At 40.2% G+C, this 27,516-nt stretch overlaps 1 protein-coding gene across 6 annotated transcripts in view; it reads left to right on the forward strand.

Moving 5' to 3' along the window:
* Positions 1-27,516, forward strand: part of LIMS1 (LIM zinc finger domain containing 1) — a 132,517-nt gene that overhangs the window by 58,053 nt on the left and 46,948 nt on the right. Inside the window, exon 1 of one of the 6 annotated variants that reach the window (XM_045550360.1) lies at positions 4,153-4,192. The exons of 3 other annotated variants lie outside the window; for them this stretch is intronic. Coding sequence is in view for 2 of the 3 variants with exons in the window: in XM_045550362.1 (XP_045406318.1) it covers positions 25,518-25,624 (107 nt within the window). In the remaining variant the exon portion in view is untranslated. Of the gene's footprint in view, positions 1-4,152; positions 4,193-25,315; positions 25,625-27,516 lie in introns of those variants that run through there. 2 more of the 6 variants (XM_045550362.1, XM_045550363.1) reach the window with 2 other exon arrangements.

Consider the following 27,516-nt stretch of genomic DNA (forward strand, 5'->3'; position numbering starts at 1 on the left):
TGGCTAGTGGCTACAGCATAGCTCTAAGAAAAAGGTAGAGAGTCATCTTCAAAAAAACACAAAGGTAGAAGCCCTGCTTTGAAGCCACTGGGAGGAATTGTGGAGGTGCAGGAGAGCAGCCTCACCTGAAATGGAAAGCTCTGTGGAAGAAAAGTACTGCACATAAAAGGCAGAACTATACTTTAAAGGAAAGGAAAGAATGTGAGCATATCATGGAAAGACATTACTGCCAGAAGGGCTATTTATGGGAGAGCAGAGGTCATACCGACCTTTATCACCACCACCAGGAATGACCACAGGAAGACTCTGCGGTGTTGACTGCTAGATGCTGAACCATATTTGGGCAGGGGGATGTGTCTTAGCAAACCTAACCATTAAGGATGGAAACCACAACCTTTAATGTATATATGGATGTAGTTGCCAAAGAATCTTTTCCTTCAATGCCTTTTTCAGATGGGGAACTATAATGTATGCTTGAGGAAATAAACATGAAAAAACTGCCTTATATGGGAATTTCCACAGACCTCAGTGCTACTCAGAGCAAGATAAATGATAGTTTCAAACTTCTATTCCAGCAAAACAGAGACCATCCTATATTTATAAGATCTTTAGTCATTTCTTCCCTGCTTTTTTACTTTAAAAAATGTTCTTGGTTAGCACTGGGATTCTGGGAGAAAAAAAAATGTTCTTGGAATTTCCCTTCCATCCTCTTTCTATCTGCGATCCTGCCTACTTTGTTGTCTTTGTCCACTTAACTTTCAGTCTTTCACCATTATACTTGCTTTTTGTGGGTTTTTTTTTTTTGGTATGTGTGTATGTTTGTTTTTGTAGTAAACTATGTATTAGCAATCATTGTGCCCCCAGGTACTACTCTTGGCTCTCTTAGCTGACAGATTTTAATTCTAATTCTATTCCTTCATCTTAAAAATGAAAAGGCTTAGAATTAGAGTCCTTTATAATCCTTCAGGGTCCTCACTTTGCAACTTAGAACTTTATTTTTTTAATTATAATAAAAATATATAAAATGTATCGTCTTAACCATTTTTAAGTGTACAGTTCAATAGTGTTAAGTACATTCACCATCACTACATATCCCTCTCCAGAATTCTTTACATCTTGCAAAACTTAAACTCTGTACCCATTAAATAACTCCTCATATCCCGCTCCCCAGCCCCTGGCAACCACCATTCTAGTTTCCGTGTCTATGAATCTGACTACTCTAGGTACCTCTTTTTTTTTTTTTTTTTAATTTCAGCTCTTCATGGCGGTACAAAAGCTCAGGTTATATACATTGTCCATGTCCCGCCCATCCCCCTGAGTCAGAGCCTTAAGCGTGTCCATTCTCCAGACAGTACGCCTGGCACTCACCATGTAGTCATATACCCATCCCCTTCCCCCCCAACCCCCCCACCCCCGTCTCAGTCTGATATCCAATTGGTATCCTTCCCCTATGTGCATTTAGGTGATGATCAGGGAAACCAATTTTCTGGTGAGTACATGTGATGCTTCTTTTTCCATTCTTTGGATACTTCACTTAATATAATGGGTTCCAACTCTCTCCAGGAGAACCAAAGAGATGTCGTATCACCGTTATTTCTTATAGCTGAGTAATACTCCATGGTATACATATACCACAATTTACTAATCCATTCGTGAATTGATGGGCATTTGGGTTGTTTCCACATCTTTGCAATTGTGAATTGTGCTGCTATAAACATTCGGGTGCAGGTGTCTTTGTCATAGAATGACTTTTGTTCTTCTGGGTAGATGCCCAATAATGGGATTGCTGGATCGAATGGTAGGTCTACTTGAATCTGTTTAAGGTATCTCCATAATGCTTTCCACAGGGGTTGCACCAGTTTGCAGTCCCACCAGCAGTGTATGAGTGTTCCTGTCTCTCCGCATCCACGCCAACATGTGTTGTTCTAGGTACCTCTTATAAGTGGAATCAAGTAGCTGCGTCTCCAACCCCGGGCTCCAACCCCCAGGGGGCAGAGCAGCCGGTTAGGGACCAAGCTGGAGAGCTCCGCTGCACGCCGGCCCTCCCCACCAGCAGCTCCTCCACCCCACCACCGCCCCTACCCATCCGTGGAAAAATTATCTTCCTTGAAACTAAGGACCTCCTCCCGCCACCCCCCCCAGCACAGCAGGAGGTGAGAGCGGGCTAGTTTTATCTGTATTTACGTATTTACAGCCGCTTCCCATGCTTGCCTGAGCTCCGCCTCCCTGCCCACTCCGTGGAAAAATTGTCTTCCACGAAACCAGTCCCTGGTGCCAAAAACGTTGGGGACCGCTGTCATATAGTATTTGCCCTTTTTTGTCTGGCATATTTCACTTAGCATACTGCCTTCCAGGTTCATCCATGTTGTAGTGTAGCATGCATCAGAATTTCCTTCCTTTTTAAGGCTGAATAATGTTTCCATTATATGTGTACACCACATTTTGTTTATTCATTCATTGATGAAACCTTTGGCTGTTGTGAATAATGCTGCTGTGAGCATGAATGTACAAATATCTCTTCGAGTTCCTCTTTTTAATTCTTTGGAGTATATAGTGTATCTGGAAGTAGAATTGCTGGACCATATGGTAATTTTATTTTAATTTATTTTGGTAATTTAAAAAAATTTTTTTAGCAACTGCCATACTGTTTTCCATAGTGACTACATCATTTTACATTCCCACCAACAGTGTAAAGGGTCCCGATTTACCCATGTCCTCACCAACACTTACTATTTTGCTTTTTTGATGGTAGTCATCCTAATGGGTGGTATCTCATTATGGTTTAAATTTGTATTTGCCTAATGATTAGTGATGTAGAACATCTTTTCACATGCTTGTTAGCCATTTATATATCTTTGGAGAAATGTTTATTTAGGTTCTTTGCCCGTTTTTAAATCTAGTTCATTTTGTTGTTGAGTTGTAGGAGTTCTTTAAATATTCTAGATATTAACCCCTTATTAGATATATGACTTGCAGATATTTTTTCCTACTCCATGGGTTTTTAACTCTGTTGATTATGTCCTTTGATGCACAGAAATTTTTAGTCTTGATGTCCAGTTATCTAGTTTTTATTTTGTTGCTTATGCTTTTGGTGTCACATTTAAGAAATCATTACCAAATCCAGTCTCAAAGCTTTTCCCGTATGCATTCTTATAAGGGTATATTTTATAATTTTAGGTCTTATGTTTAGGTCTTTGATCCATTTTTAGTTAATGTCTGATATGGTGTAAGGGAAGGATTCAACTCCTTTTTTTAAATGTCAGTGTCCAGTTTTACTAGCACCGTTTTTTGAAAAGACTATTTTTTCCCTGTTGAATGGTCTTGACCCTTATCATTCGACCATATTTGTGATGGTTTAGGTCTATGTGTCTGTCTTTATGCCAATACTACACTGTTTTGATTACTATAGCTTTGTATTATGTTTTGAGATTAGGAAATGTGAATCTTTCAACTTTGTTCTTCTTTTTCAAGATTGGTTTCCTTGAAATTCAATGTGAATTTTCAGATAGATTTTTCTATTTCTACAAAAATCTAATTGGGATTTTAATAGGGATTAGAGCCTCATTTTTGAACTTTGTAAAGCAGGGGTGACGTTTTTTGCCCAGTGATTTAATTCATGGCACAAGAAGTTTCTACCTATAATAAGATGTCAAATCAGAGCTGGAGGCTTGGGGAGAACCTGAGGTATCCATGGATGCTGCGAGGCTCATGCTAGAGTAGTTCCCTGAGAGTAAAGATTAGGAACAAGGGTGACCTGGTATGCATTTGCAGAGGTGCCCTAAGACATACTGCAGGAGGATGCCAGGGACTTGGGCTTTCTGCTGCAGATAGAGTAAGAGCTGATATTAACAGTATTTTGACTTCCTACATCCCAGTAGCATTATCCTGAGGCCATACCAGTATTTGTGTAGTACTTTATCTTTCCCAGTTTATTTCTAATTAACAACCCTGTTTAATCCGTATAAAAAGATTGTGAGATAAATGAGCATATGCTGTCTTTGATTTACAGGGGAGAAAAAGGAAGGATCTTCGGAAGATGAGTTGGAGGTCACACAATAGCTGAAATGGCAGGAATGCCAGAGGGAAGCTCAGGAGCCCCTGGCCCAGTCTGTTCTCTGGGGAAGTGGAGTGCCTCTACCCTGTCCTCTCGATTGGCTCCCTCTCCTGGCTTCTCTTTCCACCTGTTAATCATGTGAGATAGAAATATAAATAGATTTTTATTTATTGTATTCTTTGACTAAAATTTTATATATAGTTCTTTTAATATAAACAGCAGATGACTTGAATATTATATAATTCTCCCTTTAAATAATCACTTAAATTGCTTTCCATTTCTTTAGTCAGTGATTGGTTTTAAAAAAGGAATTTGTGCTTTTATTTTTGTAATTTAGAATGTTTCCCCATTTATAAATGAGTTGTTATAGATACCCTATGATAAGGAAAGAAAGAACAGAAAAATAATTTATTATTCAATAGCAGTCTTCAATATAAACCTTAAAATATAGCTTTTAAAAATAATTGTTTATCTCAGCAGTTCTTTGCAAGCATGAGAATTTTTAATCCAACTTGCTTTCCCTTTTTTATGAAGTAATTTTGAACAGTGTGCAGCCTTTGAGGAATAATGACTATATTGTTAAGCCTCCTCTCCAGCCAGGATATGAAGAATACTCATTTCAGTTAAAGTTAACAGACTTCAGACATACTTTAGCTGTTTCTGTTTTGTGTTTTTGGGAGAACTTAATCTTACTGAACCTCAAATCATAAGCCCAGAAGATGATCTTTAAATTCAACTTTTTGAATCCATCCTAAAGGATTATATTCCGGAATGTGGGTTTACAGTTTAATCCTTCTGGAGACGCCACAGATCATGTCTGTTGAAGGCAAGAGAGCCTCCCTGGCCCCTTCTGTCAGGTCCTGGCTTTGTCATCCTCTTCTCTCAGTCTTAAGATGTTACAGTGATAGCTTGGTTGAACCCGTCAGAAAGGTGTAGTTTTCTCAGATGCACATTTGAGAAATGAAAATTTTATTTTGTGAGATTAGAAAGCTACATTGAAAGGGACAATTACTTGATATATATGACAACATTCTAAAAATAAAGGATGGAGAAAAATGGGAGTACCCTTTAAAGAGGGTTAACTTAATGTAAAATAACTTAAAGAGCAAATCATTGAGTTTCAGTTAGGTCTCAGATTTTGTATTCCTTATTAGGGGTGTACATAAAGAAAGGACACGTGGAGAAAATAGGAGCTTGGTGTACTTGGAATGGTTCATTAATTTCCCCACTGGTGAAATGTCTTAATTCAACCTTTTTTTGGGTTACAGATCATTTTGAGGCTCTAAGGCTTATGATCTTCATAGAAAAATGCACAATTTTAATGGCCTGTTATAGAAAATTTTTCCTATAATTTCAGGGAATACATGCCCCACCCCCTACTACAACACACGATTGTAATGATGAGTGCATTTCTGAAGGCTTTGTAAAAGCCTTTTATTGGATAGAACAATTAAAATACTGTTAATTCTTGATACTTGAATAAGCAGCAAATTCACTAGTAGTCACTAGAGGGTGATGTTTTCTAATACACACCAGATCGGGTTCTTTCTGGCAGGTTTCCAGTATGTGCTTGCCTGAGATCGGGGGTGTGTGTGTGTGCATGAGAGAGACAGAGAAACACACACAGACCCTCTCACTCTCTCCACCTGCACAACTAGAAGTAGTTCTTTGTGCACATTTCTTTTTTCTCCCTTTTATTTATCCATAATACAAACTGAAATGTACTTTTAAAACCTTCTCTAAGGATTTCTTAGATATCCTTATTTATCATCATTATATTTAACAATAGCTACCAATTGTTAGAACCTACTGTGTGGCAGGCTGTGCACTAGGTAGCTTATGAATTTTCCTCTAATCCCAGCAAGAGCTCTGCAGGGTATGCTGTTTTACAGATTAGGCTTGATGTTTAAATAGCTGGCTCAAAGGCCCCCAACTAGTAAATTTGCCTGTATATTAGTGCATAGTAAACTAAAACAAATATCTACTTTCCCCAAACTTACTAGTTTATAAGTGGATTTTTTTTTCACCAAGCAGGTGAGAGGTCTTGGATGTGATTTGAGAGGCGTAGAAAGCTCTTTCTGCTCAAAAATATCTCCCACAATTGTTGAAGTTTCCGTGTTCCCAGTCAAAACATTGAAGGTAACTGTCAAGTGAAGATGTTTTGTGGGGAGTTACAGTTTCAACTATTAACATTTTCATTTAAGTTAGTTTATCAGATTTTTTTTGTTGTTGCCACGGCTTTAATAAAATTGAAGGAAACTTGTGATTTATAAGCTAGGAAGAAGGAGAGATTGTACTGTATCTGGAAGGAGAGGTTGAAGATGGGGCATCTTGGTGGTTAGCATTGAAGGTATCAGGTCAGTGAAGGTAAAATGCCTAGTTTGATATTTTGTTTAGGATTAAGCCCTGATTGCTGAGTACCAGCAATCTGAGGGTGGGGGAGGAATCCTTTGGGTAAAAACGAGAGGATGGTATCTGTTCCCTGAGAGCAGCAGTTTCTTTTCCTGCCCAGGTGTTTAATAGCTGTTTCCTTTCTCCCTGTGGTGGTCATCTCGTGGGGAATAGCTGGCCAGGCAGATGCATGCCAGTCAGACTCTCTGTCTGTCTTGTCATTTGTGCCAGTGCTGGCATAGTGGAAGCTGAGTGTCTGTTTTTCCTATCATTGTAAACCTAGCCTTGGTCCTTTCAAAAAACTATGATTGTGTGGGTCTTTTGGGTATTCTTTCAGGAATTGTGGCATCCAATATTTTGTTTGAGGAATTAGCATCTCATCAAGAAAAATCTTTTTTTCTCAGGCCTCGGTAGTAATGGTATTTTGTTTAAGTTCTTCCTGTTGAGCAAGAGCCTGCAAACTTCAGTCCATGGACCAAATCTAGCCCGCCTTCTGTTTTTATACAGCCCGTGAGCAAAGAATGGTTTTGAGATTTTTAAATGGTTAAAAAAATACTTTATCCCAGGCAACAGATTTAAATAAGTAAATTTACTTTAAATAAGTAAATAAATACAATTAAAGGATGATGTAAAAATTATACGAAATTCAAATTTCAGTGTCCATAAATAAAGTCTTCTTGGGATGCAGCCAAACTTATTTATTTGCTGTTGTTTGTGCCTACTTTTGAGGCATAGGGGCAGGGTTGGAGAGTCACCATGAACACTGTATATCCTGGAAGGCCTAAAGTGTTTACTCTCTGGCCCTTTACATAATAAGTTTGATGATCCTGCCATAAAGGAGTTGTAGCAAATTTGAAAGCATTGCTTAACAATGTCAAATTTTAGGCTGTTCCTACATTCAGATCTTTTATCCTTAGCCTCTCAAATTAAATCCAGTTCTGGTAGAAACGACTAGATATTAACATATTTTAATTCCATACAACAAGTTTTAACTTGCTCCCCACCCCTTCCTCAAGAGTGGATTTATTATAACTAGCACTAGTTAGCTTCCTTTCTTTCTGTCATGGAAGAGCAGTAGCAAATTGTCTAAGGCCATCCCCACTGCCCTCTGCTCCTCAGAGTTGGGTGAAGGGGGAGCAGGGGAACAGGCAGGAGTAGGGTCTGCTGGACAGACGGGAGGTCAGCATCTACGTTGTACAGAGCACTTGGCAGTCTGAAATTTGAATCTCTACCAGGTCAGAACAATTTACCTGTGGGAAAGATTTGATGGGGCCAAGGGAGGCTAATGCTACATAGTTTTTTTTTTTATTGGAATCTGGGTGTTTGGTAATTCCCCACCTTATGAGTCTCAGCAGTATACTGAAGCTTGCTTCCTGTTGAGAAGCTGAAAATGTCAGATGCTTGCTTTCCTAGCCTCCCCTGCAGCTAAGGCACGGCACGTGACTTAGGCCCTGGCTATCAGGTGCACTTGGGTTGGACTTTGACCTAAGAGCTAGAGATGCAAAGAAATAGGGATTGCCTGGAATCATTTCTGGAGAGCACGACTGTAGTGGCACCCACAACACCCATGTCATCTAGGGGCAGCAGCTGAACCCAGAATGAGCAGCACAGCCCAGTGTCCAGCATTGGTCCAGAGGTGCAGGTGTGGTGACAGACCTCCCCCGGTTAGGCAGGGTGTTGTGTCAGCTGGGTTCTTTGTTGATCCTGCAGATTCTGTGAGCAATCTGTATCATTTAGTAAACTCTTCTGCTTAAAGTTAACCTAAGGTGATTTCTGTTGGTTGCATCTTAGAAATCTGTGTGTGTCAACCTATATGAAATGGTCACTCAAAATATCTAATTTTTTTTTGTAAATTTGAAAAATTTCCTTATTTTGAAACTTATTGAAATTTATTCTTTTCAACATCTTATGTTGTCCCTCTTTTCCTCTTTATTTATTCCAAAAATATCTGCTGAGTATGTGCTACATGCCAGGCACATGGTTCAACATAAGCAGAAGAATATATCAGTGTTTGGATTCTAGTGATGCCCTCACTTAGAGAATGCCATAAAGTATAGTCTTAATTTTTGTAACCAGGTTCTTTATATCTATGTATTGTGGACCATAATTGAGGATTATAGTGAGGAACCCAAGAACAATTTGGGGAGAAAGGAAGTCAGATTACCCTCTGAGAGTCAAACTTTAACATCATCACAGGAGTAGAGCTCTATAGTCACCTAAAGGGGATGGAGTGACTTTGGATATATATATGAAGAAAGAATGTGGCCATCTGAAAGGCCTGGGGAATGTGGAAGAAGCAGACATATAGGAAGTCACCGAGGTGAAGCTTGGCAGCCAGGCTCCAGGGGCCAGGCAGCTGTGGCCCTCAGGCCCAGGTACCAGGTTTCCATTGCCAACCCTACCCCTTTGGAGGGGAGTGAATCTGGCTGTCTTAGTCACTGAGTGTTATATATAACTCCCCTTTTTATGAATTCATGTACTCCAGACAACGGATTATAATCTGGATTTTCTTTTGGCCTGTACCTAGGAGAGAATGGCTACTTATAAAAGCCAGATATTTTAGTTTGCCTGGCAGTTACAAGTTGAAGTTCTGGCTTTACATATCAGCTGTAAAACTTAGTAAATGAGGACTCCTGAGAGGTGGATCTAATTTAGGTATGCTGACAAAATTGATTGCCCAGCTTCGAAAGCTGAGGGTCGAAGGTCACACTTTACATTTTTAAAACTTTATCAAGGTAAGGCTTCTTTACAGGAAGCCAGCTACCTTCTCCAGCAAACTCTGTGTCACTGTGAACCAAGAACTTTTTTTTAATAAATTTTCATGATTGTACATGTCTGTAAATATATGTGTATACATTAGTAAAAAAAAGTATTACAATTTTGTAAGATACTTTAAAGAAATTTATAAGTACTCTTTCATGTTTCTATGAAGTTTCTGAAATTATTTCAGTCATTCAACAAACATTTCTTATGTACCTAATGTTTGCCAGGCTCTGAAGAGCTGACATTTCAGTTAACATGTAAACAACATACAGTGTGGCAAGTGCAACAGGATATTTGAAGGTCAGTAGGACCCCAGAGACGAGGACAGTTTCCATTGTCTCCTTGGAGGAGCTCTGGAAGACTCCACAAAATGGAAATGGTGTGGGAACCCAATATAAGGAGAAGCTGGAAGTTCATCCTGGTACAGAAATGCCAGAATCATGGAGAAACACAAGAGTGTGCTGAGTCTGGCAACAGTGGTTGGGGGAAGTGGATTAGTTGTTGGAAGGGAAAAAAATGACTGGAAATGAGGCCAGGCAGGTGAGTAAGTTGCGAAGGGTGTTATCTCCTATGCCATGCTGCTATGGTCTGAATGTTTGTGTCCTCCCAAAATTTATATGTTGAACTCCTAACCCCAAGGTGATGGTATTTAGGAGGTAGGGCCTTTGGGATATGATTCGGTCATGAGAGCAGAGCTTTCATGAATGGTAGACCCATGAGAGCCTGTTTGCCTCTTCCACCACATGAGGACACAGTGAGAAGGTGCACCCTATGAGTTTGGAGAGTTGAGTTCAGACAGCCAGGTGACCAGGGATGTGTTGAATCAAGATAAATGACATGGTAGCTGCTGCTATATAATATTCAGCTTTTCCTCCTCCAAATGAAATTTAAATAGAACATAATTGAGTGTGCCAGTTGTCTAGTATTTTCATCACATAAGTAGTACATGTGTGCACATATACACATAATTTTACACAGGATGTATTTTTATACATCTATTAGGATTCATTATGGTGTAATTTTTAGGTTTATTTCTCTCCAACCTGGATCTTTAGAAAAGGGATATCAATCTCTCTAGTCAATTTTGCTATTAAAACTAGCTAAATTTGCACAACAAAGTGACTATAATCAACAATTTAGGGTATACTTTAAAATAACTAAAAGAGTGGAATTGGAATGTTCTTAACACGAAGAAATGTTAAATGCCTGAGGCGATGGATACCCCAATTACCCTGATTTGATTAATTCACATTGTATGCCTGTATCAAAACATCACATGTACCCTATAAAGATATACAACTATTATGTACCCATAATAATTAAAAATAAAATTTTGTAAAAATTACTAAATTTTTCAAATGAAATTGATACCATGGACAGATTTCCTTTTTACCATTTTCTTTCTGCTTATTTACTTCTAGGTTTGGAAGTCTGTTCACAGGTCCTCGTTTATCTATTAGGTTGATTGTGCCTGAAAGCCAGCCTTTCCCATCTGGTTTTGCTAGTCTTATGATTTATTTAATCTCTCATGTGTCTTACATTGATTCTTTTCTTTTTCAGTTTATATCTAGTTCCTCTTTCACTATTGTCTTACTTTGAATGGGCTCCTAGGATAATGTTTTATGTCTTCTGTTTTATTAAGCATTATTTGGAAATGGCTATGTTTTTAATATTGGTCATGTGTCAGTTGGTGGCTCCAGCTTTCGGTTACGTTCATGTGATACTGACCTAAGAATTAACAATGCCCCCTTCTTTCATCCTCTGAAAACTGTGTGCCTGTAACACCTTTAGGAGCCACATGGTGGCAGACATAGTGCTTTGAAACTTTGTGGACAAACGTACCCTAAGAGAGCAGGGTATCTGTATCTTCATATTTCTTTCTTTTCTTTTTTTTTTAATTATGAAGGTATAGAAATTAATGGAAGGAACCTCCGAATATCCACCATCCACCACAAGAAATAAAACATTACAAATACAGTTGAAGACTTCTTTCCTCTTCCAGTCTTCCCTCTTTCAGTTTTTCCTCCACAAGGAAACCACTTTCCTAAATTTCGTTTGGCTCACTTCTGTGCATGTCTTTATACTTTTATTACACATTTACATATTCTTAACAGTGCATAGGATTGTTTTTTATGTTGTAGATTTTATATACTATATACTATTTGTGTTACTGTGTGTTTCATTTTTCACTCAGGTTATTCTTTAGATTTGTTTATGTAGATTTCTGTAGCTTTAGTGAATTGTTTTTCTTTCACACCTATTTAACATTCTGTTGAAGGGATCACAACTGTAGTAGCCTATTCTCTTGTTGGTAGACCTTGAGAGGGACGGTGTGGTAGAGTGATCACAGATGGGCCTCTGGGCGTCGGAGCACCTTCTGATCCCTGTGCTCCCACTGACAGCTGTGGCCCAGTTTCTACTCCCGTAAAATAGGGGTGCTGCTCATTTCTCTGGGTGTTGGGAGAATCGAGTGACAGTAATGTAGACTCAGCACAGAGCTAATTTTGTGCTGTATATTAAATTTCACTGGAGTAGAAGTCATCCTGAAGGAAAGGGGGAGAAGAGTGAAAACAGGGCTTGGAGACAGTGGAGGTGGCCTCTTTCTGCAGACCTGTTTTCTCTAAAGTCAGTGGGTTTGTCTGGCAGTGGTGTTAGAAAGGGATGGTGGGACCATGATTTGAGAGTACTGAGGGTTTGAGGTGGCCTTGTTTGGGATGTGATCTGGCTAGATACATGCAAAATAATTTCCTGTGTAGGTGTGTGTGCTATTCTTATTTGGGCTTTTTTTCTCATTAGCTGTTTACTTGAAAAAAGCATGAAGGCTCCCCCTCCACTCTGAAATCTCTCTCCATCCCCCAGCCTGTCTTGCTGCCTGGAACACCTTCCACAACTGGATGTCTCCAGGCTTATAGCCCTCCCCACCTGACTTCAGACCGTTTATGGCTTATCACACGGCACATAAACCCCTTGCGAGGCATTGACAGTCTTCAAAATCTGAGTCTAAACTGCCTTGTCTCCTACCAATCTTCTGTTTCTGCTATGTTTCCACAAAATGAGGCTGCCCAGTGTTCCCTGGGTCAGCTTCTCCACCTTTCCATGCTTTTGCTCTCTTTCTTTTTTCTCTTCCTAGAATATTCTCTTCTCTTTCCCAGTGTCGTCCTTGCAGAATGTCACATATGCTTTAATGTACTTTGTATGATCTCGGGCAGTTTATTTAACATTCCTCAGTATGATGTCCTCGGATCTCTCATTAGGAAAAAAGCATCCAGGAAACCCAGGAATCTTGCCCTGATACCATCTGTTTTCTTGTCATGCTGTTCTCAAACTGGGCATCAGTGTATTGTGTTCTGGCTTCGAGGAAATCATACTTGTTTTTATCCTCATTGGTTACACTGTGTTTTTTGTTTTTGTAACTTAAAAAATATTTTATTATGAAATTTTATTAATAATATAATAGAAAAATGACCCCCAAATACTCATCATCTAGATTTAATTACTATATTGCCATATTTGTTTCAGATATTCTTTTTTTCTCTCTTAGTTAAGAATTTAGGCCAGGCATGGTGGCTCACGACTGTAATCCTAGCACTCTGGGAGGCCGAGGTGGGAAGATTGCTGGAGCTCAGAAATTCAAGACCAGCCTGAGCAGGAGCGAGACCCCGTCTCTACTGAAAATAGAAAAATTATCTGGGCGCAGTGGTGTATACCTGTAGTCCCAGCTACTTGGGGGGCTGAGGCAGGAGGATTGCTTGAGGGAGGAGCTTGAGGTTGCAGTGAGCTACGATCACCCCACTACATTCTAGCTGGGGTGACTGAGCGAGACTCTGTCTTAAAAAAAAAATTTTTTTTTAAAGCAAATCCCAGACATCAGGTCACTTCATCCCAATATACTTCAGATTTGGTCTTTGAGAAGGTGGATATTTTTTTTTTCTTTTTTTTTGAGATGGAGTCTCACTCTGTTGCCTGGATAGAGTACAGTGGCATCATCATAGCTCATTGCAACCTCAAACTCCTGGGCTCAAGTGATCCTCCTGCCTTAGCCTCCGAGTGGCTGGGATTACATGTGTGCACCACCACGCCTGGCTGATTTTTTCTATTTTGGTAGAGATGGAGGCTTGCTGTTGCTCAGGCTGGTCTTGAACTCCTGAACTCAAGTGATCCTCCCACCTGGGCCTCCCAGAGTGCTAGGATTACAGGCATGAGCCACTACACCCAGCCTTTAAATCTCTTAATCTACAGGAAAACCCCTTCTCTGTTTTTCTCTCCTGTCATTGACCACCAAGTTGGAGATACCAGCTCAGTTGTCATGTATAATAGAATTAAAATTCTGAATTTTTAAAGTAAACTTTATTTTGGAATAATTTGAGATTTGTAGAAAAGTTGCAAGGGTAGGGAATTCAGAGAATCCTCACATACCCCTCACCCAGCCCTCTTGTCAGCACCTTATGTTACCTTCAAAATGTCTTTTTTTTTGGTCCAGCATCCAGGCCAGGATACCACATTGTGTTTAACTGTGGTTGAATTGTAAGATAATTTCTGATTATAAGCTTTATAAGCTTTATTCTACTGCTGAGAAAAATGACCATTTTCTGGCTAGGAGACAATACAGTAAAATGGTTTAAAATCAGACATAAGGCCAGTTTTCAGATTTTCACTCAATTATGTAATACTTGTATAATTACTTATACCTTCCGCATATGTTTTGTCATCTCTCTCTCTTTTTTTTTTTTTTTTTTTGAGACAGAGTCTCATTCTGTTGCCCAGGCTAGAGTGCCATGGCGTCAGCCTAGCTCACAGCAACCTCAAGCTCCTGGGCTCAAGCAATCCTACTGCCTCAGCCTCCCAAGTAGCTGGGACTACAAGCATGTGCCACCATGCCCGGCTAATTTTTCTATATATATTTTTAGCTGTCCACATAATTTCTTTCTATTTTTAGTAGAGACGTGGTCTCACTCTTGCTCAGGCTGGTCTCGAACTCCTGAGCTCAAACAAAATCACAATCCACCAGCCTCGGCCTCCCAGAGTGCTAGGATTATAGGCGTGAGCCACTGCGCCCAGCCTGTTTTGTCATCTTTGAAATGAGAATAATAATAGTACTGATTTCATTACTTCATTGTAAAAATTAAATTTGATAAATGCCTACAAAATGCTTATCACCGTTCCTGGCACATAGTAAGCACTCAGTAAACCTAGCTCTTGATGAAGATATTATATCCTAATCATAGTGAGCCTCAGGGAAGACTCATTTTCTTCCCTGAGGCTCACTATGATTTTAAAAATAAGACATAGGCCTGGCACCATGGCTCATGCCTGTAATCCTAACACTTTGGTAGGCCAAAGTGGGAGGATGGTTTGAAACCAGGAGTTCGAGACCAGCCTGGGCAACACAGCCAGACCCTGTTTCTACAAAAAAATTAAAAATTAGCTGGGCATAGTGGCACATGCCTGTAGTCTCAGCTACTTGGGAGGCTGAGGCAACAGGATCACTTGATCCCAGGAGTTCAAGGTTGCAGTGATCCCACCACTGCATTCCAGCCTAGGGGACACAGAGAGACCCTGTCTGAAAAAATTAAAAAATGAAACTTTAAAATGCATAGATGTTTTCTTCCATTTGCCTTATAAATAGTGCCTTTTCTTTGGTTCTATGTAGTGGATATTTCACCTGTATTTTGGGGATTTTTATTCAGTAGAGTATTATTTATTTCCTTAGTATGTTTCATCAATCAAATGTTGGCTTTAAGGGTCTTTTTTTCCTTTTCTGAATTGTCTTGTGGGGAAAAAAAGAGTTTTTTAAATCTTGGCAGTGATTCTTAAGATCAGAATTGGAGGATAAAACTGCAAGCCTTTCTTTTCTTTATTAGTCTTACAGAGTAGTTTGTTTTGTATTTTAGAATCACTTTATATACCACTCTTCTTTTGCATAAGGTTATGTAAACAAGTGGCTGTTTGAATGACTTAAACTCTAAAGGGAGTTTGCGGTATGAAGTGTTCTCAAAGGAACTGAAATTGGTTTGGTCACATTATCACTGCCTCTTTGTACACCCACGCTCTCCTAAAGTCTGTTGTCTGTGCTACTTCTAAAGCCTGTTGCTATTTAAACAATACCCTTGGTTTCAGCAGAGTTGCTATGATAAAGAAAATCTGTTTTCATTAGAATCCTTGCCTTTTTTCCAGAACTCTCGGAAACATTTAATAATCACATGAACTCTAAAAGGAAATAAAGCAGTTTTGGTACACTGGACCAAACACTCCTAAGGAATACAGGAATTCAGTTAAAATTGAAGGTCACCAGTTTGACCCCTTTCTTGCCATTGGCTTTTGCTTCCAGACCTGTAGGAGAAAATCAGCCAAAGAGGGAGATACATATTCATTGAGAATTGTACATGAGTACCTCACCGTCTCCTTATAGAACTCTCAAACTGACCATTCACAATATTCACCTATTTCTTCCCTATGAAAATAGTGGAAAAAAAATAATAAAATAATAAAAAAATTCACCTAGAACATAACTAGACTAGGTCTTGTTCATTTTGAGGGGAGGGAAGGATGAGCTGACTGAGGTGACTTTGTGATTTCAGTCTCTTCCTGGTCTGTTTACGTGGAGGGGTTGTCCTTTGGGCTTCTGTGCCTGTCACGCTCCTGAGTTTCTCAGAAGCTTCCTGGGTTAGGTTTGTCGGTGTTGAGAGGCAGCTCTAGCTCAGAGTTGACCTTTTGATGGTCTGTGGGAGAGAATGTTTTAGACCCTGAGACAGTGTAGTTTAATGGCTAAAACAGGAATGTTTGAGTCAAATAGACCTGGGTTTGGATCCACACTCTCTTTTTCATTGTGTTGTTTGTTCAAGCCATTTAACTGCTTTAAGACTGAATTTCCTCATCTGTAAAATGGGAACAATAGGGATACCTGCATCATAGAGTTGAGGTAGAGATTAAATGCGATAGTACACGTAATGTGCTTGGTGGCACTCAAACCTCAGTTGCTAGTAATAATTATGTTAGATAAATAGTTGAGAGACAGAGTTTAACAATAGTGTGAGGTGAACATTTTTGTGTTCTAGTTTTTTTCTTTGGTAATCTCTTCTAAAACTATTCTGTTAAACTCAAAGTCAGTTTAAAGTGCTTGCCTTTCTGTGGGCAAGGTTAAGGCAGCGTGAAGTACACACAGCTCGTGCCATACTTCACCACGTCTGTTTTGTTGCTATGTCAGTAAAAGAATGTGGGGGAAAATGTTAGCAATATCAGTGCTTCCTATTCCCCACCCCCAACCCCTGTCTAGTCTGTCCCTTTCTCTGCCTCACTTCCTGTGTACCCCTCAAACCTGCTGCCCTGTCTGTTGTCTTTCTCCCCACTCCGGCTGGTGAAGCCGCTGTCTCTTCCCTGGACGGCCGCATGGGCTCTCCACTGCTCCGCCGGGGGCCTCACCCCACTGCCCCTGTTGCCACAAATACATTTGATCTTGTCAGTGCTCCGCTTCAAACAGTGGCTTTCCGTTGCTCTTGGGATAAAAAAGCAGGCCCTCTGACATGCCACTGCCTGTGTCTCTAATCTCATCTTACCTCCCAGCCCTGCCCTCGGCCACATGGTTGGTGCCCCACACCTCAGGCCCTTTTGTTTTAGTGCCTGCTTGTCCTTCAGGTTTTCAGGGTATCAGATCCAGTGTTTCTGTCTCAGAAAACTTTCCCCTGCTATCCTGTCCCTCTCCCCACTGTCAGCATTCTCATAGCACCCTACTCCCACATTACTTGACATGTTTCAAAATACGTATGTATTTGTGTGATTATACAGTTAATACCAGCGTCCCTACCAGACTACAGGCTCCAGGAGGACAGTGAGTCTCGGGTGCTCAGAGGGGAGCTGGTCCACGTCAGATGCTCACTAACAGTGTGTGACCCGAGCGGCTGGGATGGGCGGCGCTGGTGCATTCCTCTGCGCCTGTTACTGAGCCCTGCCCCACCTGCCAGCCGTGCTGTGATTGTGTTGTGTGTGTGTGTCTCCCCTCCCCTTCCTCACGACAGCCTCAGCTGGACCCTCATCTTACAGGACTTCTGGTTTTTTCACATTCGCTTGAAACCTCTGGTTCTGGTTTGGAAGATCCCTAGCTCTGCCATTCTTGTTTTTGCCAGGTCCAGGTTTGTTCTGTCCGCGTGCAGTGAATCAATCACTGTGCCACAGGTTTTGCGAAAGAGAAAAGATTTAATTACAAGGCTGTCAGGCGAGAAGGTGGGAGAACAGCTCTCAAACCCAACTCTCTGAAGATAAGGCTTAGGGATATTTATGGGTTAGGGGTGTGGGATGGTCTAAGGCATGGAACTGAAGTGACTATTACCATGGTGTAACTTACCAATGTTATATGAAGGAGCCAGTGAAGGTTAAGTTTCAGCGTTCAGTTGCATGGCCTACAGCTACGGAGGCCTTTACTTTTATGGCAAAAGGGGAAAAAATAATAAAAAGCGAGCAACCAAAAGTAAGCAGGGCAGGCAGCCTAATCAGATTAACCCGTCGGTTTCAGTCTCATCATCCCCTTGACAGGTCCTCACACTGCCTGGCGTCTCTTCCATCTGGAGTGTCCTCCACTTCCTCTCCCCCTCACCACCTACATCCTTCCTAGTCTTATACTTCTCACCAACCACAGGTATTTTGTTAAATACCCTTCCAGACTCTTGGGTGTGCATCTATGTGTATGCACACGATACATACATATGTGGTCTTTTCGTGTGAAATAGAATCTCATAGTGTACTGTATCCTGTGGTCTTTTTTTTTTTTTCACTCAACGGTGTATCATGAACACCTTTTCATGTCAAATAGATGTCTACATTATCATTTTCAGTTACTCTGGAATAATACTACTACATATGAAATAATTCCCTTTTTGAAATAATTATGTCTTTAGGGCTAGAAATCCTTTCTTAAATTTCTAAATTCTATTTTTATCATTGAATTGAACTTCTTTATCAGAGTTAGGGAGAAAAAAATAACAGTAAATAAAGGGATAATATTGATAACAGAAATGAGGCAGCACACCCTTTTTTTTTTTTTTAATATTGCTGCCTTTAAGCTTAGACTTTACATAGAACCTGGTGAATATTGTAATAACCTGGGAAAAATAATTTTGAAGTGAAAGCTGATGTGTAGACAGTACTGATGACAGTAATGAAACCTATACTGGGGTGGAGCAGAAATGGTGGTTTATTTTTTAGGACACACCCCTTGAATTCCAGGGAAGGGAGAAGAAAGTTTATTCTTTCAGGTCTTCAGAAGCTCAGAATCGCTGGCTGGAGACTGCTTATCTTGGAATGTGAAAATAACTGTTTCTTCTCTCCTCTCACACACAAGTACTTCACCTATTGGATTTTTTTTTTAAAAAATGAGGGCCTAGTTTAGAAATGTGCTCAGCAGATATAGATATGCTATAAAGTATATGGTAGGTGGATAGGCAGAATGGGTAGAAACAATATTTGTGGCTATGTTCTCTAAAAAGTGGTATCAGTACATATATGTTTGTATCTTGTTTCAAGTCAAAGTATGAGAAAATCTGGGTTTGTAGAAAGCTCTCCTTTTTGAAAAGATTACCACAATAATTCCTTTTTAAAACAAGTTCATTTAGAGAATGAAAAATTCTCTTTATTAAAGTTTAACTTTCTGTGTAGTTTTCCAGAAACATACTGCACTAAATGAGGTACCCTACGATTTACCCTCCGGGAGGAAAAGTGCAATCCTCTGGCAAACGTCTGTCTCCTCATTCCTCCCCTGAGGCTTCCGTGCACTGAAGGAGGATTCTTTGTCCTCATTGTGGAGGGGGGGTGTGTTGGGCTGGGGAAGGTCGGCATGCCTTTTGTCTGTTGTACACTATGTAGCTCTCATCCTTGGAGCAGCTGTTGGGCCACAAAGAAGGTGAACTGGGAGTGATGATCAAGAAGAGCCCAGAGACTGCTCAGTGTCTGCCTCCTGTCTTCCTGCCTTCGTTTTGAGGGCCTGGCATATGCGAGGCCTTCAGAAAATGTTTGTTGAATAGCTGAATGTGTAAAGCCTGCCCTTGTGTTCCTCTGTTATTCAGGAATGAGATTTCTGGGTAAAGCCATGATGAAGAAGTCAAGCATGCCCAGTCAGTGAGTCTGGTCAACATGGGCACAACATGTTGCATATGTCCTTTCTTAAATCAAGTAATCTTAATCTAGGAAAAAGACCATTGAGATCATCTAATTTAGCCACTTTTGTTTCCAAATGGAAAAACTGAGAATGTTGATAGTTAAATGACTTCCTGTGTACTTATACGGCAATCATGGCAAGTATTAAGTTTCTGAACCAAACATGGAACTATAAGCTCAATGTCTCCTGATTCCCTCTGGTACCCTTCCATCAGCCTGCCGTGTACCCTCCCTCAGCTCCTTAAAAGTGTGGGATTGGACAGGTTATTTGAAGTTTCATTCTAGATTCTGTGGAAATATGCCAGGAAAACTTGCCATATTGTGTCAGTGGCTTTTGAGAATATTTGTTAATTGTTTAACAGAGATGGCAATGACCCAATGTGTGCGTGTGTGTGTGTGTGTGTGTATGTGTGTATATTATTTATATATATACATATATATGGGGTTTTTGAGAAAAGCACACAATTGAAGAGAAAAGAAAAGTTTATTAGATTTCACTTAGCATAAAAGATTCTAGCGTATTGGGAAAAGCGAAGGGTTGGAAGGAGATCCTCAGTCACTAATTAGCCTTGGAATCTTGTCAAGCCTTGTCACCTCACTAATCTCTATCTACTCACCTCCAAATTATAGGAGAGGGGAGTAGACTGGATTTCTGAGTTCTGACTGTGGAGCTCTGCGCAGCCCCAGCTATCCTTTCTCCTGGCAGAAAGTCACCAGCAGCTGCACTTTTCAGAACCATGGGCGTCACGGGACTTGTCTCTGAAGCCACCAGGCAGTACACCTGCAAACGCAGATTGTACCTGGGATCTCTTTCTTCAGCTGCAGGTCCTCAGGTGTTACTGGCTCAGGACACTGCCCTCCCTTCTGCCCAGCAGGCCTGATTCTTCCGCTACAAGTGTCCCTCCAGCAAAAAATGGTTCCGAGGACCTGCACACACTGCTCAGAGCCCTAGCTTGCAACCCAGTACGCCCTAACAACAATGTCAGGTGCTTACGTGGAGACCACCTTCTTTTTGAGGACTGCCACCGGCGCCATGGCCTTTATTAATCCCCTGCCCACGATGGACACCACCAAAATCGAGATTGCATACCTTCCATGGCCGCGCGGGACTGCCCAACCCACATGCTTAGTGATTGCCCAGAGAGATCATACTACTGCGCCTGCGCACCCTCTGGGCAGGGAGGTGCACGCAGCCCCGGAGAAACGCCGTCCCTTAACTAGTAAAGAGCTCAAAAGGGTGGGGAGACTGCGGGACACACGAGAGAAGGGAAGTCGAGCAAATCGGTGATGACTGGCTGGCGGAATGATTGACTGGTCGATGACCTGGTATTGCTGGTTGTGAGACAGATTGCTGTATGTTTCTGATTCAGAATAACATGGTCACGTTTGCGTGAGCTCTTGATGACAGCTCAACATGTATCCACTTGGATGTGTCAGAGTTACAGAAAGGCTGACTAAGGAAAAAGTTAAGAGGAGTTTGTAGACAGTTGCAATGTCATCTACTTGTGAATGGGACCATATCTTTGGTGATTCTTTTCCCCACTCTAGACACTTTTCTGAACAATTGATTCTGCCTTCTCATATTCTTGCTCTAGTTAGTCTGACCTTGAATCTACTCACAATGGTACATGGTTATTTGTACTTGTCTACAGCAAATGACCAGCATTGGGTCCTTCCTTCATATTGGTAGCCCAGAGCACTCTTGAGAGGCCTCATTTAGGAAGATAGTGTGGCTGGCAAATTACATGTTCACAGGATAAAAGTGTGTTGGGAAATGTGTAAGGATATTCTTGCCTTATTAGATAAAGTTTCCTTTCCCCTGTAAATGATTATTCATGAGGTAAAACATAACTGAAAGTGATTCATTTGCATCAAGTTCAAAGTTAGTTGCAAAACATAAAATACTTTTCTTATTATATCTCACAAGAAAATAAATGGCCTGGTTGCTCAAAAAGGTACTGGTAATGAGCCCCAGTTAACTATAACTCTGCCAGGGAAGCTACTTTGCAGCTCTCTTCACTCTGTATAGGAGAAAGAATTGATGATTCAGAAACATTAATTATCAGTTTTAGGGCTTGATGTTCAATTAGATTTCTTTACTCGCTTATTTATGCCTGAAGGGGTTACTTGCAACAAGATCCTAAAAGCTGGACGATGACAACTTTAGGCAAAAATCTAAGCTAATTTTTTACTTTTATCCCAAATGAGAAGTGTTTATACTTATGAACCATACTGTTCAACTCTACAAATATAAAAGCTTCAGAGTTTTTACAGTCTCATTGAGAAAGTAAATTTTTTCAAAACTATAGAATAGATGAGTCTTTTAAATCTCATTTAGGTAATGTTGAGTGTTAAATGCAAAAATAAAAAAAATTTTCAAAACTCTGGAGATTTCATCTTAAACATAGCATCGTAAAAGGAGTAAGCCCTCAAAATCAGTGGGTTGGACATCTAAACCAAAGAATTTATTTATTTAACAAATACGAATGTCTACCATGTAGACACAGTGGTAGGCTGGATGTATTGCTGCTCTCTGGGAGCAGTATGATCCTTGCAGTGGGATGATAAAGAGGTGGTCCTGCCAGAGAGCCTTCTTCCAGTCTTACAAGCTGTACATGTGAAGGCCAGGAAGTGAGGGGAAGCACAGTCTGCCCTGGGAACCACCTGGAGTCTAGTCTGCTCAGCTGGGGTAGGGTGTGGGGCTCAGCTGGCCCATATGGCCAGGCCTTGTTCCCCTTATTTGGACTATGTCATGAAGGCCATGGAAAAGTTTTTAAGCGGGGTCAACACAGGCCCATTTACATTTCAAAAGATTTCTTTGAAATGTGGAGGATAGATTAGAAGAGAATAAGATTCTTGGCAGAAAGATCAGTTAGGAGACTGAGAGAAATTAAAGGGAGACAAGAGGAACTTTTCTGAAATAGCATCTAGCCCATTGCAGGGCACAGAGTAAATACATATTAAATGAACAAATGAGATTTAAAGTCTTACACTGTGTTAAAATTTTGTGCTTATGTGCATTTCTGAGAGTCATTAACTTTCATCAGATTCACAGAAGGTTCATGACCCCCAGAAGATGGAAAACTACTGGGTTAGATGATAGCCAGGGAGGAAATAGACATTGTGTGGTGCTCCATAGAGCTTTGTATGAAGTCATTTCAATGAAGAGCTTAAATGTATAGAAGAAATTATCATCAGCTGTGCTGATGACATTGAGCTGGAACAGATACCTGATTATGCCAGGAGTCAAAGTAAAGATTCAAGGAGGACCCAACAATTTGGAAAAAAGACAGAAAGTGGTAATTAGGTTCACAGACCAGTTGCACTATAGTGGAAGTAGGATGGAAGATGTGTGCCTTAATAGCCACCAGGCATTGGGAAAAGCGCCAGGAGTCTCATTACTGGAAGTGTCCAAGAAGAGGCAAAAATCCCAGGTCATGGATAGTGTCCAGGGGGTGAGAGCATGTGAAAAATGAGGGTGGAGAATTCTGCATTGAAGGGGAGACTGACTGGCCTTCAAAGATTTTTTAGAGTGCTAAAATGAAAAACATCCTATATAGAGACCCTTGGATAATCCACTTTTACAGGCCTCCCTCTATGCTGTCACAAACATGCTAAGATAGTTATTTGAAATTTAAAACTGTTTAAATAGACTCAATCTGAGAATTCAGGCACAACTGATAACTCCATATCCATGGGAAAGTATGTTTGAAAGGAAAAAAAGGAGACCTGAGACCTCCTCTCCCTGTCCCCGCCCTGCCGTGTGCCTACACGGAAGCACCTTGTGTTGTGGGGGGCGGGAATTGGCAATCCGGCTGCAGCCTGAGCTAGGCAGTGGCATATTTTGCAGCACAGGCTAGTCTCAGTGCACATTTGAAGGGGTGCTGGGGAGAGAGGTCAGTGCTCTTTCTCTGTCTCTGTCTTCAACGAAGATAGTGGTTAAAAGAGCCTTCCCCAAAGGCCCAGAATTTAATTTTACTCAGTTGTGGCAGTTTCATTAGAACATAAGCATTGGTTTACTGAAATTCCTATTTATTAGTACAACCATTGTGAAAGTCAGAGGGCAAGAATTGTTTCAGCTTGTTTGTTATGTGACTTGGGAACTGGGTTTTTCCCCCCTCTCTTCACATCCTTTTAACCCTAGACTCGTCACATGCAGGATTTGTCCTACACAGTGAGGTGTTTCCTGTCTGGTTAACCTCTATTCGTCACCAAGCTCTTTTCCTTTGTCAGCATGCTACATTAATTTTTTGAAAACTCTTTTAGCAATAAAGGTATTAATTATATTTTTCTGTAGAAACAGGCCTATTTTATGTTGGAATTTCTGTGTTTGCAGTGAATATAGAATTGATTTGCATTCATATTTTATTCATTATGCTCTATTCTGTTTTTATGCCAAGGCAGAAAAAAAAAGTTTAGTGGCTGTTTCTGTTCATTTGTTTTTTAAACTATCTTGATAAAAACTGAGAGAATTAGATACTTTAGGAGTCCTGGTTTTATATGTTTCTATTACTATAAACTAAATTGTTCTGTATTTTAGGTCTTAGGATCCTAAAGCTTTGTATAAAATACATATGTAAATCTCCTAAATTATTTTTATTTGTTTGTGAATAGACGGTATGGTCAAAATTCAGAAGGTGTAGAGTGGTGCGTAATGAAGAAGCTTTCTTGTGCCCCTGTCTCCCAAGTCCCTCAGAAGCAACCAAGATTACCAGTTTTTCGTATATCCTTCCAGAGAGAGAGAGAGAGAGAGAGCTGTCACCTGATTTTTTTTAAACATGTTTCATCGCTGATTACATCTAGTGTAGTGACAAAATTGGTAAACATTTTTTTCCTGCATCTTAAAAAATGTATGCTGTGTTTTCATGGCAGCTTTAAAAAGTCATCTGTTTTCCACTGGAACGAGGGTGACGAATGGCAGCCCTAAGGGAGCTAGGATCTGTAAGCAGCACAGACCTCCCTCTCCCTGTGGGCAGATACTCTTAGAGAGGGGAATATACTAACTCTTTAACACTGAGTATAAGGAAAATATCAGACCTGTTTCTCTGTGCTCTTGTTGTTGAGGGGACTCTAGAAGGAAAAGAGGCTGGTACAACTTGCCCAGAGAGAAATTACTAGAACCATGAAGTCAGACCGTTGGCTAAGAACTTGCCAGGATCTAGCCTGTGTTTGTGATGTGGTGCTATGTACTGAGTGGGACTGAAGCAGATGGAGGGCGGAGCCGTGCCTGCTGTTGGGTAACATCATTTGGAGCTGGATGACAAAGCACTTGCCCCATATTATCCATCTTCCATTATCCACATCCCAAACCCCAAACCACCTCTTTAACGTTGTCACCGTCTGAGGTCAAAGATACAGATATATACAGGGCTTGTAGGTACCCATGACTCCCTAAAGCCAACAATGTTGACTGAAACAAAGTGGCATGTCCTGTGAGAGGCGATTGTTGACAGTGGGTAGTTACAGATTCAGAAGGTCATTGAATGCAGGTTGATAGAAGAAACCATCTTCCTTTCAGCTATGATTTTTTTTTTTTAGTAATATTTAATGAGGGGAGGGAGGGTGGACCAAAGACACTTCCTTTCCTTCTAAAGAGGATTTAGAGTGGAGTGGTGAGAGGGAGGAATTGGACTGCTTCCCTTTAGAATTCTGGCCTTTTTTTCTAAGGAAAATGTCCACAAGAGCTCACTATGACCAGGCATTTCTTTAAACTGACAGCTGCCTATGAAGTGTTAATGGATTTCCTGGCAAATAACACAGGAGCAGGACCCTTCTTTAGTCATTACCTTACTGGAGCTTTTTAGCCCAACTTTAGTTCAGAATCATCCCAGAAAGGTTTATAATGGAGTTGGTATGATTATTTGTAACAGTTAAATTTTGCTTATTGGTAAACATGTGAGTAACCTGCCTTCTGGGTCACTGACTCCCCCCTCCCCAAGGTGCAAGGCCCAGAGAGATAAGGCAAGTCATGCCTTGCTGAGGAGGGTGTGTGCTAGTGAGAAACAGGAAGCTGTGCTTCAGCGGCCTGGCCTGCCTGGAGGTTTCTAACTCAGAGTCAGGTGTGCTGAGGTCGGCCGGCAAGGGACACTGCCTTTCTGAGCCCTGGCAGCCACACTGCTGAACGTAAATGCTTTAAAGTGTCAGTAATTGATGTGTAGAGAGAAGTATGACTGCATTACAGCTTAAAGAGCTTTCACACTCAGGTCTCTACAGGAGAAGACGAGATCGTCCGGAGAGTTTGAGAGTAAATGGGTTACCAGAGGAAGAGGTAAGGTGAGTGCAAAGTCATGATTGGCTAAAGGTCAGGGCACTAATAATTGCAGCCGGGATTAATTACTAAGTGGATGTAGTAATGGGAAGTGCATATTGAGAAGGAACCTCTCAGTCTGCACTTAAAGGCTGAACACAACCAAGACTGTGCTTGATTGGAACTGTGCAAAACCAGAACTCTTCCCTGTTTCTTCACAAATCCTTTAAATTGTTTTAGCTCTTTCCCAAATTGGTAGTGTTGTTATATCTTTAAAATTATATAATAACCAGAGTAATATTTTAAACTGGAAGCAATTTATTTTCCCTTTAGTTTAAAGAGAGCTTGCTTTGGCATATTAGAATATGTTTCTGTGAGGAATTTTTCTTTGAGTTTTGCTGGTAGGCGTAGTTTGTGGTGTTTTGGGTGGGGATTGGGGTATTCATGGAGATCCTTTGTTATTGAAATATGCAACAAAGGAATGCAGTGGCACTATTGAATATAACCTAGGAAGGAAGGACACCAAAAATCTGGAGATCATTTTAGCTAAAAAGGTTAGAGTTCTTGGCTTTCAAAGTTAATTTGCCTAAAACAGCACAATTTTAGTCTTTTGTTGTAACTACTGAAAATTTCTTTTAGATCTGAGGTTCTGAAAAGTCCCTACAACATTAAGCCCATGTGTTAAAATATTATGTTAACTGTGAAGGGTTCATATTTTCTCTGTTCCTGAAATGAAAAGTGCTCCTGTTTTAGTGCTGACAGAAGGCTGTAGTAGAGACTTTTCTTTTTATTACATTTACTGTTTAGTACTTTTTTTTTGTTTTCGGAGTCTTGATTTAAGTATTTGAATATTCTGATTAGATGGTGGGAGGGCTGTCTGCAGGTACTATTTCTCTTTTTCCTACAAACTCATTTTCAGAATTTATTTTACATTCTCTATTTAAATTTGACAGGAGAAAAATTGACAAGCTTTTAAAAACTTCTTTATTAAATTTGTATTTGTCTTACAGACAGCTATACCACAGGAACTGTACTTTGGGAGGGAAACATTTATTTCAAAATTATTGACTCACCAATTTTTGAAGAGGATAGTAGAATTAAAGGAGTATTATTGATACTAACATCATCAGAATTTATTGCCTATTATGTTAGGTGTCTCTTAGCTACATTTAATGTATTAACTCTGAATTGATTGGATTAAATAATTTGAGAGCTTCAGAGTTCGAATTGTTAAAAGTTTTGTATGTGAGGTTAGTGAAAATATTGAGTTCTGTATTTTTAACCAGATAGGCTGTTGAAAGTGACCTCTGAAATCAATATTTATTTGTAGACTGCAGTCTACAGTGGATCAAAGAGTGAAGTTACCACAAACAGTTTTAATTTTAGATTTGTGGGTTCTGAGGAATTTTCTTTTTAAAAAATTAAGATCTACCAAACAACCTTCTAAACCAACCCTCTTTTACTTATTTTCAGACAATAACCAAGGTGCTCAGGAATAAAATCACCTATATGTCAAGGAGGTAGTTATTTATATAGTTACAATGGTCTTTAAAACAACTAGATTTTTTTTTTGCCTAGAATTTAAATGAAAAGAGGGAGAGTAATTAAGTATTGCTTGTTCCAGTGGGTTAAAGAGCAATATTTTCCCAGCCATTCCAATGAGATAGTTACTTGGTGATATAAGGGACTTGGGTTTTTTGCCATTTCTTTTGTCCCCTAATGCAGAGAGAAAGACTATTTTTCTTAATTTATGAGTTTTATGAGTACATTTTAGCTGACAATTTGGCAATTGTCTGTTTGCCCATGGATTCTTGTTTTTGGTTTTTTTTTTTTTTGGAGACAGTCTCCCTCTGTCACCCTAGCTATGGGGTAGTGGCCTCACTGTATGTCACTGCAACCTCAAACTCCTGGGCCCAAA

Source organism: Lemur catta, chromosome 4 (genome assembly GCF_020740605.2).
Source record: "Lemur catta isolate mLemCat1 chromosome 4, mLemCat1.pri, whole genome shotgun sequence".
Taxonomy (NCBI): Eukaryota; Metazoa; Chordata; class Mammalia; order Primates; family Lemuridae; genus Lemur; species Lemur catta.